The 20,084-nt window shown below is 46.3% G+C and overlaps 2 protein-coding genes across 2 annotated transcripts in view; both read left to right on the plus strand.

Moving 5' to 3' along the window:
• Positions 1–20,084, plus strand: part of LASP1 (LIM and SH3 protein 1) — a 279,531-nt gene that overhangs the window by 23,041 nt on the left and 236,406 nt on the right. The window lies entirely within an intron of this gene.
• On the plus strand, positions 8,229–18,781 carry LOC130490802 (calumenin-like). Its single transcript, XM_056864611.1, has 6 exons — positions 8,229–8,467; positions 9,267–9,460; positions 13,556–13,728; positions 15,101–15,161; positions 16,281–16,480; positions 18,507–18,781. The coding sequence occupies exons 1-6, from the start codon at positions 8,229–8,231 to the stop codon at positions 18,612–18,614; spliced, it is 975 nt and encodes a 324-aa protein (XP_056720589.1). The 3' UTR covers positions 18,615–18,781.

Raw genomic sequence — 20,084 nt, forward strand, 5'->3', positions numbered from 1 at the left:
AGAATCAGACCCCTGGCCTACCAGAGTGTATCTTGTCTACTCAGACTGACAGTGGCTCTCCAGGGTCTTGAGCATCACCCGTGTGTGCACGTGGCTAAGTCACAACTGACTTATGGCGACCCTGTACAGTTTCCAAGGCCAGAGACGTTCGGAGGTGGTTTGCCGTCGACTGCCTCCGCGTAGGCTGAGAGAGTACTGAGAGAACTGTGACTGGCCCAAGGTCACCCACCAGGCTTCATGTGGAGAAGTGCAGAATCAAACCCGGTTCTCCAGATCAGAGTCCGCCGCTCTTAACCGCTACGCCAGCTCTTGAACATCACCTTCTATCCTTTATTTGAAGATGCTGGGGATTGAACCTGGGGCCATCTGCACGCCAAGCAGGTGCTACATCCCTGAGCCATGGCTGCTTTTGCTGGCTTCACAACCACTCTTTGCCCTCAATATCTGCTTCTCAAAATGCAGTTTCCCCTGCTTTTTGCCCTCCCCTCATTCATTCTGGACACGTTTCATTTTGGCAAGTTTTAAGCTGAAGTGTGCTCCAGCTATTTAAAATGTGAGATGTACCACATTATAGCCCTATCGTGCTTACACAGAAACAACACTGCGGTTTAGTGCAAATTAAGTGAACCTGTAAAGGCTGCCTTAAAAGTGACTACTAGTGTCCAAAGTGATACAAGATCACAGCAAAACCTGATGTACCAGAAACCTTCCTTGGTAACTGGGAGGTAGGAGGGGAAGCTATTCATACAACTACAAACATGGATGAAATGCTGCTACAAGTAAGTGTTCCACCAGGTAAAAGTAGTCCCTGTGCAAGCACCGGGTCATTCTTGACCCATGGGGTGATGTCACATCCCAACATTTTCTAGGCAGACTTTGTTTACGGGGTGGTTTGCCAGTGCCTTCCCCAGTCATCTTCCCTTTACCCCCAGCAAGCTGGGTACTCATTTTGCCGACCTCAGAAGGATGGAAGGCTGAGTCAACCTTGAGCCGGCTACCTGAAACCGACTTCCGTAGAGATCGAACTCAGGTCATGAGCAGAGCTTGAACTGCAGTACTGCAGCTTACCATTCTGTGCCACAGGGCTCTGTTCCACCAGCTTACAAACACCTTATTACCAAGAGGGCTTCTCAACTCTCTTTTCATTTGCTCAAGAAGGCTTAAGAGCAAAATATGGCAAAATGGAGGGAGACTCCGTCACCAGGGAACCCACTGAAGGAAAGCTATTGACCTGCCACTTCCAACTTGACAACACACACACACACAAATCACCCTTTCACCCACAGATACACAAAAAACCCACTTTATTCACAAAAGGACACAAAGCTGTCGCAGCCACTTCACCGCATGCGACATTCTCCATTTGGCAGGAAGCCCAGAGCGGCGGAGCAGCTGTGCCATGCCTCTGGGCACGTTAAGCTTGCATAACAGGGCGGGACTTCTTGGCCTCCAGCCCCATGCCAGACCCTGAAAAGCCGGTGCCACCCTAGAAGAGGAGAGAAGGCTCGTAAGGAAGGCTGGGTAGCCATGGCCTCAGACCCAGAATCTGCTGGTCTAGAATGCTTGGAGCGTTCTTGGCCAACATCTGCTCAGATGGCCAACAAAAGGGCTGGAACCCAAGCCCCTCGGCAGCCACAAATCCAGCCTCGTTCCCTAAACCCAGACTGGGAGGCAAGGATGGTTACTGGGGGAAGGCAGGGAGGGCAAGTGCAAAGGAAAAGAATCCGTGCGAGCTCAGAAGGATTTCCTGTTTTTAGCCAGCTTGCAAGGGCAAAGAAAAGCAGTTCCAGCTAGTCCGTGTTCTGGAGCATGTCCCTGCTTCTAAGACCCATCAGCTGAACTCAAGCATAACTCTCAATATTCTAGCTGTGTAGAGGAAAAACGACATTTTAAAGAGCCAAACGCAGGGATCGCAACAATGGGCTTGCCTTGCTAATGTGGTGGGGGGAGGTGTATTTGCAGGGGAGAGCTGGCAAGTGTCAGGGATGCGCAACCCTTCTCTGTTCTACTCTGCAAAGACCTCTTCAGGCTGCCCACCCACCCACCCTTGAGCCATTTTATCCCAAGTGGCTGAAAAACCATCACATCGGAAGTAACTCCAGAATTCCTACTTTTGCTGCAGATTTGATTCTGGAATGTGGAAGAAAGGGAAACTATTGACAACCCTCTATAAATTTAACTTTTTTTTTTAATGGGAACGAAAGAAAATTCTGACAAAGAAAATCTGTTTTATTATTTTACAATAAACTTCTGTCAAACTTCTTTCCTGTGTCTTGTCTATCAAAATCTCCCTTCCCCTGGTTACAGCTGTGGTTTTCTCTATTCTGGGTCCATCCGTCCCCTCATTTCCCTCTGCAATATTTTGTATATAATGCACTGTTTTGAGGCCTGGATTGGCACCTCTAAAGAAAAAAAATGAAAAAAAATCCCCTTCCTCTTCCTCTGTGAAACTCTTTTTCATAGAGCTTTCCCCACACCATTGTATCCTTTCACGTTTGGTATGCAATTTTAAAGTTAAATTTTAGAGTTAATGTACTCAGGAAACCTGGATGCAAGAGAGAGATATTGACATGTATTGTTATGTAAGGTGTAATAAAGAACATTTTTAAAAAGGAAGTAACTCCAGAAGGAACCCTGTTTAATATGGCTTCAAGTCTTGTGAGTGGTGTGATGCAGGCATTATTTTTTTAATCACCCTGTTTTTGACACAGGCGGGGGACCTAGGGAGTTTTTGTCATTCCCAGTGGCTTCTCATCTCTAATTGAGTGTAGGAAACAGGGGCTGCGGGAATTGGGTACGGCCCGGCTTGGGAAGGGCCGAGCTGGCGTGCAGACGCGGTAGGTGGTGCGGTTTGGTACTTGGAAAAGGTGGGTCTTATGGTTCTGGAAAGGGCGATATGGACAAGCGGCGGGTGGGTCGCCTTCCAAAATAACGAATACGGCAAAGAAGGGATTGCGGCGGAATGTGCAGATCTTTGCTCCGGAATGGAATTCTAATGTGCATTTGTGTGTGTGTGTGTGTGTGTGAAGTGCCGTCAAGTCACAACCGACTTATGGCGACCCCTTTTAGGGTTTTCATGGCAAGAGACTATCAGAGGTGGTTTGCCAGTGCCTTCCTCTGCACAGCCACCCTGGTCTTCCTTGGTGGTCTCCCATCCAAATACTAACCAGGGCTGACCCTGTTTAGCTTCTGAGATCTGACGAGATCAGGCTAGCCTGGGCCATCCAGGTCAGGGTAATGTGCATTTAGAGAGTGGCAAAGCCAAGGCAAAACCTCCCATGCATAAATGGGATCTCCATCGCGGCTCAGTTGCTGAAGCAGGATGCCGGTTCCGTTGTTCCTTTCCTTTGTTTTAGGATTAGTTATGCCTTCCTGGCCATCTCTGTCTTGGGTGTGACCAATCTTCGGGTGTCTTCCAGTTTAAGGACTCTTTTTTTTTTTTTTGTAAAGTGTCTGGGACGTTGGAGGAGAAACCCTCCTGACCCAGTTGTCTTTCTGGGACTTTGGCACCTAAAGATGATGCTTCCATGGTGCAGGGGGGAGGGGGGGCTCGCCTTTAGAACAGCAGGTACAGTCCTGATTTCAAAAGTTTTTCTCCTACTGTGGGCACCCCCCTTGCTGCCCCCACCATCTTTCCCTAAAGATCCTTAAAGATCAAGACTGAGGTCTGGTTGGCGTGGATTAGAGTTGTGAGCAGGTAGGATTCCTCTGTTTTGTTAGGAGGGGCAATCAGAACTCCGGTTCTCCGGAACCGTGTCTTAATGTGTGTTTGTGGGTGCTTGTTTGAGGCTGGTGGGAGAGGATCGAAGGAAATGATGCAACGTGGCAGAAAAGGTGATCGGGGCAACATGGGTTGAATTTGGCAGGAGCCTGTCTTCATTTGGGGCATTTCACTGTAGGGAAGCGATCAGCTTTTACTTTTGTGCCGTGGCAGGAGAAAGTCCAGTTTTGGGTATAGTATGTATTAAGCAGAGGCTAGATGGCCATCTGTCAGCAATGCTGATTCTGTGTCCTTAGGCAGATCATGAGGGGTGGGGGCAAGAAGGTTTGCATCAGGTTTGGCTCTCGGGCCCTTTCTTGCATGGCCAGGGTAGTGCTGATAGCCACTTTTGGGTCAGGAAGCAATTTTCCTCCAGGCCAGTTTGGCCAGGGATCCTGGAGGAGGTTTTTTTGTTGCCATCTTCTGGGCGTGGAGTAGGGGTCACTGGGTGTGTGGGGGGGAGGTAGTTGAGAATTTCCTGCATTGTGCAGAGGGTTGGACTAGATGACCCTGGTGGTCCCTTCCAACTCTATGACTCTATGAGAGAAGAAGGCCTTGTGGGGTGAAACAGGTGATGTGTTTGCCTCTAGGACATGGGTTCTCAATAAGGGGGAAATTTTCCCAGGGGGAGGGGATTTCAGGGTTCCAGGGGTGGAATTGGGACCACTATTCAGCAAAGTGTGATGAACTGTAGGTTATGTACAATCTATAAAATGGTGTGTGTGCTAAGTGCCGTCAAGTCGCCTCCGACTCATGGCGACCCTATGAATCAAAGTCCTCCAAAATGTCCTATCCTTGACAGCCTTGCTCAGAAATAAAATTGTAGTTTGTTTTTAATTTAATCTGCGACATTCAATAAAGGTTATGACCACCTTGGGAGGGGGGAATTATATTCTGAACAATGGTGAAAGGGGGAAATGGAGCAAAAAAGGTTGAGAACCACTGCTCTAGGAGGTCCACAAACAAGACGACTGCGGCAGTATTGTCCTGCTTGTGTTCCACAGCACCTAATAGAACAGGCATGCTCCTCTGATCCTGGAGATAATAAGTATGCATCATGACTAGTATCCATTTTGACTGGTAGCCATGAATAGCCCTCTCCTCCATGAACATGTCCACTCCCCTCTTAAAGCCTTCCAGGTTGGCAGCCGTCACCACATCCTGGGGCAGGGAGTTCCACAAATTAACTATTTAACAATTTAACTAGTCAAAAGGGACCCTTCCTTTATTCACCTGCAGAAAAGCTAGTTGGATCCAGTCCAGAATCTGGAACCCAGGAGGGGCTAGGCCAGGAGTCTTGCACTGATGCTGCTGGTGGTGGGGACATAAGGGTGAACAGGGTCAATCCTTGGTTCTTGTAGGTTATCCGGGCTGTGTAACCGTGGTCTTGGAATTTTCTTTCCTGACGTTTCGCCAGCAACTGTGGCAGGCATCTTCAGAGTAGTAACACTGAAGGACAGTGTCTCTCAGTGTCAAGGGTGTAGGAAGAGTAATATATAGTCAGAAAGGGGTTGGGTTTGAGCTGAGTATTGTCCTGCAAAAGTATTGTCCTGTAAGTATCAAGATAATGTGCTAATGAGGGTATGGTATGTTAATATGGAACCATTGTATCCTGAAGTGATCTGTTAATGTGTATAATCCAAAGCTAATCTGTATGGCTATTGTTGAATGTTGTCTTTGTCTGGAGGTTTTTCAGGGCAGGAAGCCAAGCCTTATTCATTCTTAAACTCTCCTCTTTTCTGTTAAAGTTGTGCTGATGTTTATGAATTTCAATGGCTTCTCTGTACAATCTGACAAAATAGTTGGTAGAATTGTCCAGTCTTTCAGTGTCTTGGAATAAGACCCTGTGTCCTGTTTGTGTCAGTCCATGTTCAGCCACTGCTGATTTCTCAGGTTGGCCAAGTCTGCAGTATCTTTCATGTTCTTTTATCCTTGTTTGTATGCTGCGTTTTGTGGTCCCGATGTAAACTTCTCCACAGCTGCAAGGTATACGATATACTCCTGCAGAGGTGAGGGGGTCTCTTTTGTCTTTTGCTGATCGTAGCATTTGGTGTATTTTCTTGGTGGGTTTAAACACTGTTTGTAGGTTATGTTTTTTCAAAAGTTTCTCCATCCTATCAGTGACTCCTTTAATAAATGGCAAGAATACCTTTCCTATGGGAGACTGTTTTTCTTGAGTTTTCTGATTTTTGTTTGGTTTAATGGCCCTTCTGATTTCATTCTTGGAGTAGCCGTTTGCTAGCAGTGCGTGATTTAGATGATTAGTTTCTTCCTTGAGAAACTGTGGTTCACAGATCCGTCTTGCACGGTCCATTAATGTTTTGATTATTCCTCTTTTCTGTCGGGGGTGGTGGTTGGAGTTTTTGTGTAAGTAGCGATCTGTGTGAGCTGGTTTCCGGTAGACCTTGTGACCTAACTGAAGGTTTGATTTACGGATGACAAGGGTATCAAGAAATGGGAGTTTACCCTCAATTTCCTTTTCCATGGTAAACTGAATGTTTGGATGGATATTATTAAGATGGTTTAGAAAGTCCATTAATTTTTCTTCACCATGGCTCCAAATGGTAAATGTATCATCTACGAACCTGAACCAGACTGTAGGTTTGTAAGGTGCTGATTCTAATGCTGTCTTTTCAAAATATTCCATGTAAAAGTTTGCTATTACTGGACTGAGTGGACTTCCCATAGCTACTCCATCAATCTGTTCATAAAATTCTTGATCCCATAGGAAATAACTTGTTGTCAAACAATGGTGAAATAAGGCTGTTATATCTTCTGGAAAAATCTGGTTAATCAATGAGATTGTGTCTTTAACTGGAACCTTGGTAAAGAGGGATACAACATCAAAACTGATTAATATATCCTTTGGCTTGAGTCTTAACGGACTGATTTTGTTGATGAAGTGAGTTGAATCTTTGATGTAAGAAGTGGTTTTTCCAATGTGGTCCTGTAGGAGGGTGGTCAAATATTTAGCTAATTCATATGTTGGGGAACCAATGGCACTCACGATGGGTCGGAGTGGAACGGAATCCTTATGAATTTTAGGTAGTCCATATAATCGTGGTGGTTGTGCTTCAGTCTTGCATAGTTTTCTGTGTGTGTCGGGATGAAGAGTGGAATTCTTGATCAGAATGCTAGTTTTCCTGGTAATTTTGCAAGTTGGATCTCGTTTTAGTTTTTTGTATGTGGCAGGGTCCAGAAGTTTCTCAATCTTCTTTTTGTATTCTTCTGTTTTCATGATCACTGTGGCATTGCCTTTGTCAGCTGGTAGAATAATGATTTCTGGATCTGCATTGAGGGTCTTGATGGCGTTTCTCTCCTTGCGTGTTATATTGCTAGCAGGGGGCTTTGCTTTTCGTAGAATTCTTGCTGTCTCTCCTCTTATTTCCTCAGCATCTTCTTCAGGTAGATTACGAAGGGCAGATTCTACATTTGCAATGATGTCTTCCACTGGAATTTGGGTGGGAGTGACTGCAAAGTTTCCTCCCTTAGCTAAGATGGAAGTTTCTTCAGGTGAGAGTTGTCGGTCTGTCAGATTGAAGATAATCCGTTTGTTGTCAAGTTTTGGACTGTTCTGTCTTCTTTCCTGTAATTTGTTAAACTTTTGCTTCTGTCTGGAAGTACGGCTGGTTAACCCCTGTTCCATTTTTCTGTAGGTGAGATTATCAATCTTGTCCCAATCATGGCTTCTCATTTTGTGGCTAGTATTGATATGTAAGGAAAACAACTCCTTGTCTGTGGCAGCAAGTTCTCTGCGGGTAGTGTGAATTCTCTCTCGTAAGAGAGCCCGTTCTAGATGGTCATAAATGCGGTTAGCTCGGGAAGTTTTAAAGATTCTTTTACTTGTGAGAAAAGATGGAATGGTTCCAGTGTCTCTGCATCGCAGTAGAAAAGTTAAAGAACAAAGTAGATGTGCTTTCTTGTTCCGAAGTGTTTCCAATCTCCGGGTCTGTTGAAATATTTCCTCCCCGTAGAGGCGTTCAAAATATTGTCGAAGGCTTTCACGGTCAGAGTTCATTGGTTCTTGTAGGTTATCCGGGCTGTGTAACCGTGGTCTTGGAATTTTCTTTCCTGACGTTTCGCCAGCAACTGTGGCAGGCATCTTCAGAGTAGTAACACTGCAGGACAATACTCAGCTCAAACCCAACTATATATTACTCTTCCTACACCCTTGACACTGAGAGACACTGTCCTTCAGTGTTACTACTCTGAAGATGCCTGCCACAGTTGCTGGCGAAACGTCAGGAAAGAAAATTCCAAGACCACGGTTACACAGCCCGGATAACCTACAAGAACCAATGAACTCTGACCGTGAAAGCCTTCGACAAGGGTCAATCCTGTTTGGATTTTAAGCCTCTGATTTGGAAGGAGACTTCCAGCTGAGTGCCCTGGCTTCTGGCGTTGTGTGTAGGAGTGTCTCTTTCCTCGCTAACATGTTCCTTTTTTTCCTCCCAAGGTCGTGTGAGCTATGGCAAAAGCTTGGCAAAAGATGCTCTATTCCTGCTGCCTCTTGACTGCGTGCCTGACTTATGTCCTGGCCAAGTCGCAACCGGACAAGCAGGACCGCGTCCACCACGGCCAGGACCTCAGTGACCACCCCCATGACGACAAGCAGGATTTCCAGTATGATCATGATGCCTTCTTGGGCAAAGAGGAGGACAATACGTTTGAGGAGCTGTTTCATTTAGAGAGCAAAGAGCGACTAGGGTAAGGGGAGAGCTGAGTGTGTTCTGCCATCGTGTTGCGTGAGCGAGGAACTGAGTTCTGACACGCAGAGGGAAAAGCAAGGTTCTAGTCCATGATGTAGGTGTCACATGCTGACAGGGGGTGCTTGAGTTGGATTTCCAACAGGGCTGGAAATACCTGGGTTCCAATCCTCTTTTGGCTCTACGAAGCTCTCTGGGTGGTCCTGGGCAAATCATTGTATCAGCATCTGCTACCTGCAGGGTTGTTGTGAAGGCAAAAGGGGGTCACTTCCATCTCTGCCACCCTGGAGACAATTTCGCTTATATCCCTGAGAATTATATAATATGGGCTTTCTGTATCCCTACCTTGAGCCTGCAAGGGCATCCTCTAGGCCAGTGGTTCCCAAAGTGGGCAGTATCACCCCCATTGGGAGGTCACTAAGAGGCAAGAGGGCAGCAGGGGGCGCTAGAGGCAAGCCCCTTCAACTATGTTGTTTACTAATAGATCAAGCTATGGCACCAGGCTGGCAAATGTGGTGGAAACTATCAGCTGGATCAAGTTCATCATTAAAAAAAAAATACATTTCAACTAAAAAAGTTTTAATTTGATTTTGAATAGATGTGCAATTAATTGTTACTGTTTTATTGTTATTATCTTTAGTGAGTCATGCAAACCCCTAGTTTGTATAATTCTCTTTATAGGCTAGGGGGCACTGGGTGGGTGGCTGCCCGAAAAGTTTGGGAACCACTGCTCTAGCCCTTTCTCAGATTGCCCTATATTTATTAATTTGTTTATTTGCAACCATTTTTCTGCCTTGCAGGAAGCTTGTCGATCAGATTGACCGGGACGGGGATGGCTTTGTGACTCAGCCTGAGCTGAAGGACTGGATCAAGCATGCTGAGGACCGCCACAATTCTGAGACTATGGACAAGACCTGGAAAATGTATGACAAAAATAATGACGGACACATCGCCTGGGAGGAGTTCAAGAATGTCACTTACAATTACTTTGAAGGTGGGAACAGAGGAAGGGAAGTTGTGTGTGATGGAGGAGCAATATGATGCCTGGGAAAACCCACTTGGAGTTCTAGAGCAGCAAGGGGGGGAGTTCTGAAGAGGGGAATGGCTCCTATTTACAAGGTTTAATAAAGCGCTGTGTAGTGGTTAGAGCAGTGGTTCCCAACCTTTTTTTGGCCATGCCCCATCTTAGCATCTCTAAAATCCTGATGCCCCCCCGTGACATTGTCACCAGCTGACTGCCGTGTACATTCTGATTTTAATTTAAAAAATGTATATGTATATGAGGCCCCTAGAACCATAAGAAATGCAAAACATTCACTGTTAATAACTCATTCTCTAATTGCCCCCCTTAAAAATCAAATTGTCCCCGTGGGGTGTGTGCCCCACGTTGGGAACCGCTGGGTTAGAATATTAGGTTAGGACCTGGGAGACCCAGGATCAAATCCCTGCACACCATCCAAGTCTCAGGGTGACTGGGCAGTCTCTCTCTCAGCCTTACCCACCTTGCAAGGTTGTTGTGAGGGCAAAACCGAGGAGAATCATGTAAACTAGGGAGAGTGGGATAGAAAATGTGATACTTGGCATAGAGGCGGAGAGCAAGGGCTTCTTCAAGCAGGGCAGTGAGAGATTAGATCCCTTTGGAAGTTTGATGATTTGTAGACCCTCTGGAGCACAGTCCTGGGATTGGAAATCAGGACAGTCTTGGAAGTGAAGCAAGTCTCATAGACTGAGCTTCAGGCCTGTTTACATGCGCAGTTATCTGGAGCCTCCGAACTCGCAACCAATTCTAAGGCGTTTGCCCCCTTAGGTCCTGTGTCTGATGGGCACAGAGACGAGGGTCCGATTTTTCCTTCCCATCTCTCACTCGTTGCTAGTAGCAGCATTGTTGTAGCTGGCTGGGGTTGAAAGCACCAGGCTGGCATGCTGCCTGACCTGGGAAGGGAAAGAGGCCTTGGCCTTTGGGCTTCTGGCATTTTCGCCTCCTTCTGGAGCCAGCTTTGGGGAGGTTGGCTGAGAAGCCAGTTGTCAGCTGCTGGGACAGAACAGGGGAGATATGTGCCGATTGTTCGTTGCCAGAAGCCAGTGAACCCAGCAGTTCTTGATTCCCGGGGAGGAGGTGCAGTTGCTCCATCCTTACATAAGCGGAAAGCAGCAGCACTGTCATAATGTTTCTGTTGAACAGCAGAAGCACAGAGTGACCTGTACTAAGGAACCCGGCAGGATCTCTTCTAGGATCTGTCTAATCTAGTATCCTGCTTCTGTCAGTGGCAAGCTAGATGCCTTCAGAAATCTCACGAGCAGGGCGTACAGGCAAGAGTTTGTCCCCAGAATCTGGCACTGCAGAGGTACATTACCTCTGAATGTGGAGGCTCCACTAATCTGCCCTTGCTAACAGCCAGGTGCGGTATTTAAATGCAAGGCTAAAAAAGAGGGGGCCGTCTTACATTTGCATACAAGGCTATTACCGCACTAGGTATTCCCAGCGATGTATTAAGAGTTTGAAAATGTTATAAAAAATACTGTTCGCACTTCCTATGGGGGTTACCGCACTTTGTATTCCCAGCGATGTATTAAGAGTTTGAAAACGTTATAAAAAACATTGCTTTAAAAGGGTTTTTGGATACCATGGCTTATAAATGGCTGGAAGACATCTTCACAGCTAAAGGGGCCAAACAAAGTGCGAACAGTGTTTTTTATAATGTTTTCAAACTCTTAATACATCGCTGGGAATACAAGTGCGGTATCCCCCAAAGTATTCCCACCGATGTATTAAGAGTTTGAAACTGTTATAAAAAATACTTTTCGCACTTTGTTTGGCCCCTTTAGCTATGAAGACATCTTCCAACCATTTTTTAGCCATGGCATCCAAAAACCCTTTTAAAGCGCTGTTTTTTATAACATTTCCAAACTCTTGGTACATCACTAGGAATGCCTAGTGCGGAAACAGCCCATGTCACTGTAATGATCAATAACTTTTTTTGTGTAGAAAAGATCAAGAGCCCAGTAGCACCTTAAAGACTAACAAAATTTCTGGCAGGATATGAGCTTTCGTGAGCCACAGCTCACTTCTTCAGATTCAGCTAGAATGTGAATCCCTCTATCCTTAAGTAAGGAACAGTGAATTAGACACAGGATGGCAATGTAATTGTCAAAAGCAAGTCAATTACATTAGCAGGCATGATTGGATTAGGTGTGATATGCAGATAACACTTTTAGTGGGATTGTCTTACATTCACGGTCACTTTCCTTTCGAGTAAATACAGTATACCCTCCAGGGATTTCTCTCATCCCCTTTTGAAACCATCTTGGGATCATTGCCACATTTTGTGGTAGCGAGCTTTGAAAGATGCATTCTGCAAAATTATTATGCTTGTTCGGAATCTCCTGCCATAGGTGTCATTGGGAGATGCCGAGTTCTAGCATTTCTGTGAACGAGTGGGGAAAAAAATCTGTTTCTCTCCACACTCTTCATACCGTTCATGATTTCATAAACCTCAGTTGTATCATTCTTGATTGTATTTTTTTATTGCATATTTATAATAAATCAAAACAAACAAAAAAGAAAAAGAAAAAAAGTATACATATAAAAAGAGAAAAAAATACATATACATATATAGAGCGTAAGATTCTGTTATACATTGTTATTCATATAAAACTATATTTTACGCCCTAAATCAAAAACCCTCCCCCCACCACTGTGCCCATCACCAATGGACTTCCGATGAGGTGTCATGACAAAGATTAATAAATCACATTGTTATAGATTAGTTAAAATCACTTTATACTATAATTCGTTAACTAAATTTTTAAGATCCGTTTTTGCCGATTTATCCCAATATGCAGTGGCCTTTGACCATGTAATTTTAAATTCCTCCATATCTTTACCATGTAAAGATGCTGTAATTTTGGCCATCCGCATATACATCCATAGTTTCTCTCTCCATTCTTTAATTGAAGGTTTATTTGTTTGCTTCCATTTTTTAGCAGTATTTTTTTTTCTAAACCAACCAACCCCTGAACTGCATCAATCATTTTGGTTACCCTTTTTCAGCCCTTTGTGAGATAGTACAACCAGACCTATACATTTGGTATGCGACTGCATTATAGATTTACGTAAAGGGGAGTGTCTCTTTCTTTATCCAAATGTGCATCACATTAGACTTGGCCACCTCACTTCTCACCACTTCTCACCATCATTTATGAATGAATTAAATAGCCAGCATGGTGTAGTGGTTAAGAGCAGTATAAACCAGGTTTGATTCCCCACTCCTCTGCATGAGCAGCAAACTCTAAGCTGGTGAACCAGGTTGGTTAACCCACTCCTCCACATGAAGCCAGCTGGGTGACCTTGGGCTGGTCACAGTTCGCTCAGAACTCTCTCAGCCCCACCTACCTCTGTTGTGGGGAGAGGAAGGGAAGGAAATTGTAAGCCGGTTTGATTCTCCTTAAAAGGTAGAGAAAACTAGCATATAAAAACCAACTTCTTCTAGCACTGGTCCTGCTAGAGGTCCTTGGGGATCCCTGCTGTTGACAACCTTCTATTGTTTCTAGTTACCATATCACCCACTTCAAGAAATCTACTGCACCCCTAAAAGTGTATTTTTGGTACACGAAGTAGCATTGCTTAAGAAATGGGTCTATTCTAAGGGCTTGTTTCCTTCTCCCTTGGTCTGATGCCCTTCTGTCCCATGAATGAGAAGAAGAGTTGACTTTTATATGCCGACTTTCTCTACCACTCAAGGAAGAATCAAACCAGCTTGCAATCACCTTCCCCTCCCCACAACAGTCACCCTGTGAAGTAGGTGGGGCTGAGAGTATGACTAGCCCAAGGTCACCCAGCTGGCTTCATGTGTAGGAGTGGGGAAATAAATCCAGTTCACCAGCTTAGCCTCTGCTGCTCATATGAAGGAGCAGGGAATCAAACCCAGTTCTCCAGATCAGAGTCCATCGCTCCAAACCACCGTTCTTAACTGCTACACCACACTGACTCTAGTAAGCAAGGGAGTGTGTTTTTCTTGTAGAAGATTCTTCGGCTCTTGAGTGTGTGAGGAAGCCCCCCGTGGACCTCCCTGTTGTCTTTTGCTTTTAGGTGAGGCATCTGCCGATGTTGAAAACAAAGAGAGGTACATGAAGATGCTGGAGCGGTCCGAGCTGCGATTCAAGGCTGCTGACAAAGACGGGGACTTGATCGCTACGAGGGAAGAGTTCAGAGCCTTCCTTCACCCTGAGCAATTTGACTACATGAAAGATTTGATAGTGTCGGTAAGAATGGGGGTGCTTGACTCTTGGAAAAGAAGGAGGCTGCAGTAGCATCAATTAGGGGTGATTTCCATTCTCTTCCAAGCTGTGTACTGAGTACTACAGTTGGGGTAATGTACACAGCGGAAACCAAATCCTTTCAGGATAACTGAGCCACCTCCATCCACGAACCACACAACCCTTTGTGCCCAATTATTTAATTTAATTACTTCATTTATACCACACTTTTCTCCCCCATGGGGATCCAAGGTGGCTTAGAACACGCTCCCTATCTCTGTTTTATCCTCCCAACAACCTTGTGAGGTAGGTTAGGTAGAGTGTGTGTGACTGGCCTGAGGTCATCCAGTGAACTTCCATTGCAGAGTGGGGATTTGAACCGGGGTCTCCCCGATCCTGCTTGGACCCAAGGCATATGGGATGGAGCTGTATTTGGGAGGGGAATTGGCCGTGGCAGAGTGTGGAAAAGCTAGCAGAATCCAACCACAAAACCTCACTTCTGCCTGTACTTGCAGAAGCCCTTCTAAGTTCCTTCAGTCTAGACACTGAAGTCAGGGAGAAAGTTCCTTGCTTGCATTGTTAGGACTCCAGGGGCAAACCCCCCCCCCCACATACACAAACACACTGTACAGCCGTGATGCAGCTTGTCTGATGTATCCCAGAGCCAGCATGGTACAGAAGAAGAGGAAGAGTTGGTTTTTATATGCCAACTTTCTCTACCACTTAAGGAAGAATCCAGCCAGCTTACAATCACCTTCCCTTCCCCACAACAGACACCCTGTGAGGTCGGTGGGGCTGAGAAAACTCTGACTAGCCCTAGGTCGCCCAGCAGGCTTCATATGTAGGAGTGCGGAATCAAACCCAGTTCTCCAGATTAGAGTCCACTGCTCCAAACGACCACTCTTAACCACTGCACCACGCTGGCTCTCCTACACCACGCTGGCTCTCAGCAATAGTGATTAAGAGTGGTGGTTTGGAGTGGTGGACTCGAATCTGGAGAACTGGGTTGGTTTCCCCACTCCTACACATGAAGCCCAGCTAGGTGACCTTGGGCTAGTCAGAGTTCTCTCTGAAGTCTCTCAGCCTCAACTACCTCACAGGGTGTCTGTTGTGGGGAGGGGAAAGGGAAGGTGATAGTAAGCCAGTTTGATTCTTTCTTAAGTGGTAGAGAAAGTCCCCGTATAAAAACCCTACTTCTTCTTTTTCACTTTGCTAGAAAACAGGTGAAAACAAGGGTCAAAACTTGTTAACAAGCACCGTTTTCGCCCATTTGGCAAGATGCTGATGCTTGTTGGGCACAGGCTGTCAAAGGAGGATAGTTCTATTCCCCCTTTATTGAGACTGACCGCACTATCACTGGGTCTTTCCTGTTTTCCAGGACACCATGGAGAGCATGGACAAAGACAAGGATGGCTTTGTAGGAGTGGACGAATATATTGGTAAGAAAAAGGTTTATAAGAGCATGTGGTCGGTTTCTGGCGTTGACTTTCTCCATACTGGGAAGAGGACTATTCTTCAGATGTCGTAGTCCCTGCCATTTTTTACACTGGGCCCCCGCATAGGGTTGCCAGGTGCCCGCTGGTGGCGGGCCTTCCCCCGGCCATTTACCCCTCTGCCCGCCGACCATCTGAGGGTCGGCAGGCAAACGTGCACGCGTGCATGCATATGGTGCGTGGCACTTCCTGTTTAGAACCGGAAGTGATACCTCGCAAGGGGCCTTATACTTCATAGTTTGAGTGGTAAAGGGCCACTCAAGCTAAGAGGTAAAGGCCCTTGCAAGGAGGCACTTCCGGTTCGAAAACAAGGGTCAAATCTAAAACAAGGGTCACATTCCGGTTCTAAACCGGAAGTGCCGCTTGTGCGTCGGCACGTGCATGTGCGCATGCGCAATTACAAAGAAAAGCCTCCCGTCGGAGGAGAGGAGGCACCTGGCAACTCTACCCCCGCACCATTTTCTAAGGTCCTGATACTGTTGTGTGAGGGCAACACCAGGAAAAATGGTTTTCAGGTTTTGTGGAGTCCTTAATTTTTGCCCCACCCGACACACCCAGTCTTTTCTCTTTTTGTTTAAAGCAGTTGTTACCAAACGTTTCGGCCTGCTGCTCCCTTGGTTCCACAAACTCATCTCCACCGCTCCCTACCCTACCCAACAACACAGTTGAAGGGCCCCACCTCTAGCACCCCCCTGCTGCCCCCTTGCCTCGTAGTGCCCCCCTAGGTAACCCCACCCATCCCCTGTGGGTGGTACTGCCCACTTTGGGAACCACTGGTTTAAAGGCTCTTCTTTTAAAATTTGAAGCCTTGAGGAGGGAGGTCTGGAATCACCTTATGACATCATGGCCTGTTCTTAGGACAAGGTTGTAGCCTTTTTCAGGGTGATGGTCAAAAGGGGCTAAGAATGTCCCAGACTCCCCAGCAGCCACCAAGCACGCCTAGAAGAAACTACAGGTTTCAGCTGGGGCAAGCTCTCTGCAGTCCTCAACCGATGGGAAACTATCAGGATCTTCAATGTCCCTTTTGAAAATGGCATCCTACAGGGCTTTCTCTCTCTTTCCCAGAAAACATGTATTCTCCTGAATCGGGGGAACCAGAACCCGACTGGGTGAAGGACGCGCGCCAACGGTTCTTCAATGACTGGGACCTCAATAAAGATGGGGAAATGGATCGCGAGGAGATAAGGAGCTGGATCCACCCACCCGACTATGATAATGCCGAGGAGGAGGCGAAGCTCCTCCTCTTTGAGTCGGACAAGGATAAGGTGAGGACCAATCTGGTTAAGAGGAGGAAGCTGCAGGCAGTGCCTTGGGGAGGAAGCTGCGGAGGAAGAGGTGTTCCTTCTCCCAGTAGGAGTGCAAAATAGGAGAGGAGAGAGGGAAGAGTGGGCTGCAAGCATTTGCAGTGAGGAATAGGAGTGTGGAAGGACGGGACAGACTCTCAAGATGTATCCTTAGGTGCCTTTAAACTTCTAGTGTGGCGCAGAGAGCCAGTGTGGTATAGTGGTTAGGACTGGTGGATTCTAATCTGGAGAACCAGGTTGGTTTCCCCACTCCTCCACATGAAGCCTGCTGGGTGACCTTGGGCTAGTCACAGCCTTCTTCGCTCTCTCTCAGCCCCACCTACCTCACTGGGTGTCTGTTGTGGGGAAGGGAAGGTGATTGTAAGCCGGTCTGATTCTTCCTTAAGTGGTAGAGAAAGTCAGCATATGAAAACCAACTCTTCTTCCTCCTCCTCCAATAAGAACATTAAAAAGCCCTGCTGGATCAGACTAGTGGCCAGCCGGTTCCTCTCGAGGTCCAGCAATGGGCCATAGAGGCAAAAGGTCCCTTGATGTCTCCTGGCACTGGAATTCAGAGGTTAGCTGACTCTGAATGTGGAAGTTCCCTGTGTCCGAGGTGCTTTGGAGGCTACTAAAACACTGCATGGAGAAAGGGTTGAAGACCTTTTATGGTCTTGTCTCCTGAAAATGTTTGTCTTCAACCCCCCAAAAAACAGACCAACCCCCCCCCACCACCACCACCACAACCACAGCATCAGGGGCCCCAGTTCAGTAAGCTGAGCTGTCTTCTTCACAAAAGTTATTTCTTCATGCAATGCATAGTTCTCCCTTCCCCAGGATGTGGTGATATGGCTGCCACCTTGGAAGGCTTTAAGAGAGGAGTGGACAAGTTCATGGAGGAGAGGGCTATTCATGGCTACTAGTCAAAATGGATACTAGTCATGATGCATACCTATTCTCTCTGGTATCAGAGGAGCATGCCTATTACACTAGGTGCTGTGGAACACAGGCAGGACAATGCTGCCGCAGTCTTCTTGTTGGTGGACTTCCTAGAGCAGTGGTTCTCAACCATTTTTTGCTCCATTTTACCATGCCAGGGGAAGAGCCAAAAATTGATTTCCTTGGCAGGCTGGTTTTGGAGATTACCGTGCACCTCTTTATACATCTTTAAATAGAATATCAGGAACTCAGTTCCGGCTATTGACTATAATGGGTCCAGGCTGTGCCCCAGCTCTCGCCCCATAATGGCCAAGCTTTTTTTTTTCAGCTGCCAGTTTTTTGGGATGAAATAGTAGGAAGGAAGAGGAAATAGTTGGCAATTGACAGCTGCCGGTTCCCCCAAACCTTCTAGAACAAAATAGCTGCCCATGGCATGCAAAAATGAATCATAGGTGCAATCGAAGTGAGCCTACTGAGAAGAGGGGCCATGGCTCAGAGGTAGAGCATCTGCTTGGCATGCAGAAGGTCCCAGGTTCAATCCACGGCATCTCCAGTTAAAGGGACTAGGCAAGTATGTGATGTGAAAGACCTCTGCTTGAGACCCTGGAGAGCTGCTACCGGTCAGAGTAGACAGTACTGACTTGGATGAACCAAGGGGCTGATTCAGTATAAGGCAGCTTCATGTGTTCATTATTCAACGGAACTCACACCCAGGATAGACTTCTTAAGATTGCAGCCTATATCTCTTTTAAACAGTCCTTCCTAATTTTGGATGTTGCTAGGGGTAGAGAAAGTAGATATGTAGCTCAGGAGCTTTTTGTGTGTGGGGGGGTCATTCCTAGTCTCCCTACTCCCCCCTCCCTCCACCTTTGAAATTACTCCAATCAATAAATATGTTAATAAATATGTAATCAACTAAAAGGGTACAGGAACAATTTTGAGGTGGATGGGGGAGTTAGAAAGCAATCATTTGTGGGTGCAATTGAGTTGTAATTTTGTACTTCTTGTTTTCTGTCCCGTCCCCCCCTCTTTTCCATTTCTTCTTTTCCCTCCCCCAAATCTGTCGCAGGATAACAAAATAACCAAGCAGGAGATTTTGGACAATTTGGAAATGTTTATGGACAGCCAGGCCACCAATTATGGCAAATATTTGACAAAGGAACATGATGAGTTGTGATCTGAGGGGGTTGGGAAGGAGGGTGTTCATTAGAATACCCTCCCTTAATTGAGGGGGAAAGAACACTCCAAAAGGGAATTGTTGTCTTATTTATTGGTGGAAGGGCCTGCTTAAGTTATCCAAGAAGCTACGGTGGCTGGCATACCTGGGCAGTTGAAGGGAAAGCGGCTGGTCGAATTCCCTCTCGACAGCTGTCTTTTGGATCCATCCCGTTCAGCCGTACACTCCCGTCTCCCCAGAGCACTGTGAAGCTTTCTGCACTACCACATGCCAAGAGAGCTGGAGGAGAGGAGTCTGCTTTCAATGCATCCTGTTCGCTCCTCAAAAGAATTTGACCTAGGCTTCATGTCATTATTTCTGTGGATTGCAAGACAGCCACTTACACCCAGGTTTTACACCAGTTTGGCATCCAAACTGGAGCTTGCTTGGTGTTTTTTGGAAAGAGGGCAACCTTTGTGTACCACGTGGATGGGAAAGTGTATTTTTGAGGGTCCAAACTACATCAGCACTTCAACCTCCCCCCCCCCCGGCATCTCTAGAGGGCTTTGAAAAATCAGCAATTGCTAGATCATTAAAGCATTATAAAATAAGTCCATTGCCACAATCTAGTGCTTATAGCCCTTTTCATTTCAGAGCTATAAGGGGAAAAGTGCATCTCTCGGCAATTAAAAGGTCTAGAGCCTTTTTTTAAAAAAAGCAAATTGAGAATGCAGTGGAATTTGTGGCAATAGGTTACTATATTGCAATGATGTTTTAACGATCTACCAATTGCAATTTTAAAAAATCCCTCTGTTGGTATCAGGAGAAATGGTGGCGATCAGGAGCTGAGATAAGAAGGTGTGGTGTGTGTTGGGGGAACTGCCATATGGACACTCAATAGCCATTCCAAATACTGTGTAGAAGCAGCCTGCATGAACCCCAAATTGCTTCTTCTTTAAGGGAAAATGTACATCTTCCTCCTCTTTGGATTTAAGATGCGTGCTTCCTCTTACAAATTCCCATCAGGAAACTTAGGAGGAAGGCATCAGGGAGGCCATAAATAAATCCAGTCACTGGATTCATGATCACCCTTCCCCAAAGATGCTTATAAAGACCAAACGGACTTCACAACATGCATTTGCCAGGGCCACGTCCTCCAGCTCTGACCCTCCCACGGCTATTGCTCCTACGGGCTTGTCCTTCTTCTGTCCCCCTTCCTCTCTCCAGGACAGCAAGTTGTCACCGGAGGAGTTGATAGAGAGTTACCAGCATTACCATGATGATGCCAAAAGTTACAATGAAATGGTGAAGCAGCTGAACCCTCACCAAGAGCTGTGACCTCACACCTGTAACTGCTCTGTGTTAGTAATAAAACTATTCTTCTCCCCCCGACCCTTTCCTGGATTCTTTGCAGCCTGGACCGCAAAAGGGCAAACAGCAAGTCAGAGGACAGGTGGCTCTAATCCCAACAAGAGATGGGCTCTCTCCAAC

The sequence above is a fragment of the Euleptes europaea genome, chromosome 18, assembly GCF_029931775.1.
Source record: "Euleptes europaea isolate rEulEur1 chromosome 18, rEulEur1.hap1, whole genome shotgun sequence".
In the NCBI taxonomy this organism is placed as follows: domain Eukaryota; kingdom Metazoa; phylum Chordata; class Lepidosauria; order Squamata; family Sphaerodactylidae; genus Euleptes; species Euleptes europaea.

Bases quoted from the DNA above. Each gene is read 5' to 3' on its own strand.
- LOC130490802 (XM_056864611.1), top strand. From the start codon at position 8,229: ATGGCAAAAGCTTGGCAAAAGATGCTCTATTCCTGCTGCCTCTTGACT. The intron at 8,468-9,266 runs GTAAGGGGAGAG...TCTGCCTTGCAG, and splicing joins GAGAGCAAAGAGCGACTAGG to GAAGCTTGTCGATCAGATTG. The intron at 9,461-13,555 runs GTGGGAACAGAG...TTTTGCTTTTAG, and splicing joins CACTTACAATTACTTTGAAG to GTGAGGCATCTGCCGATGTT.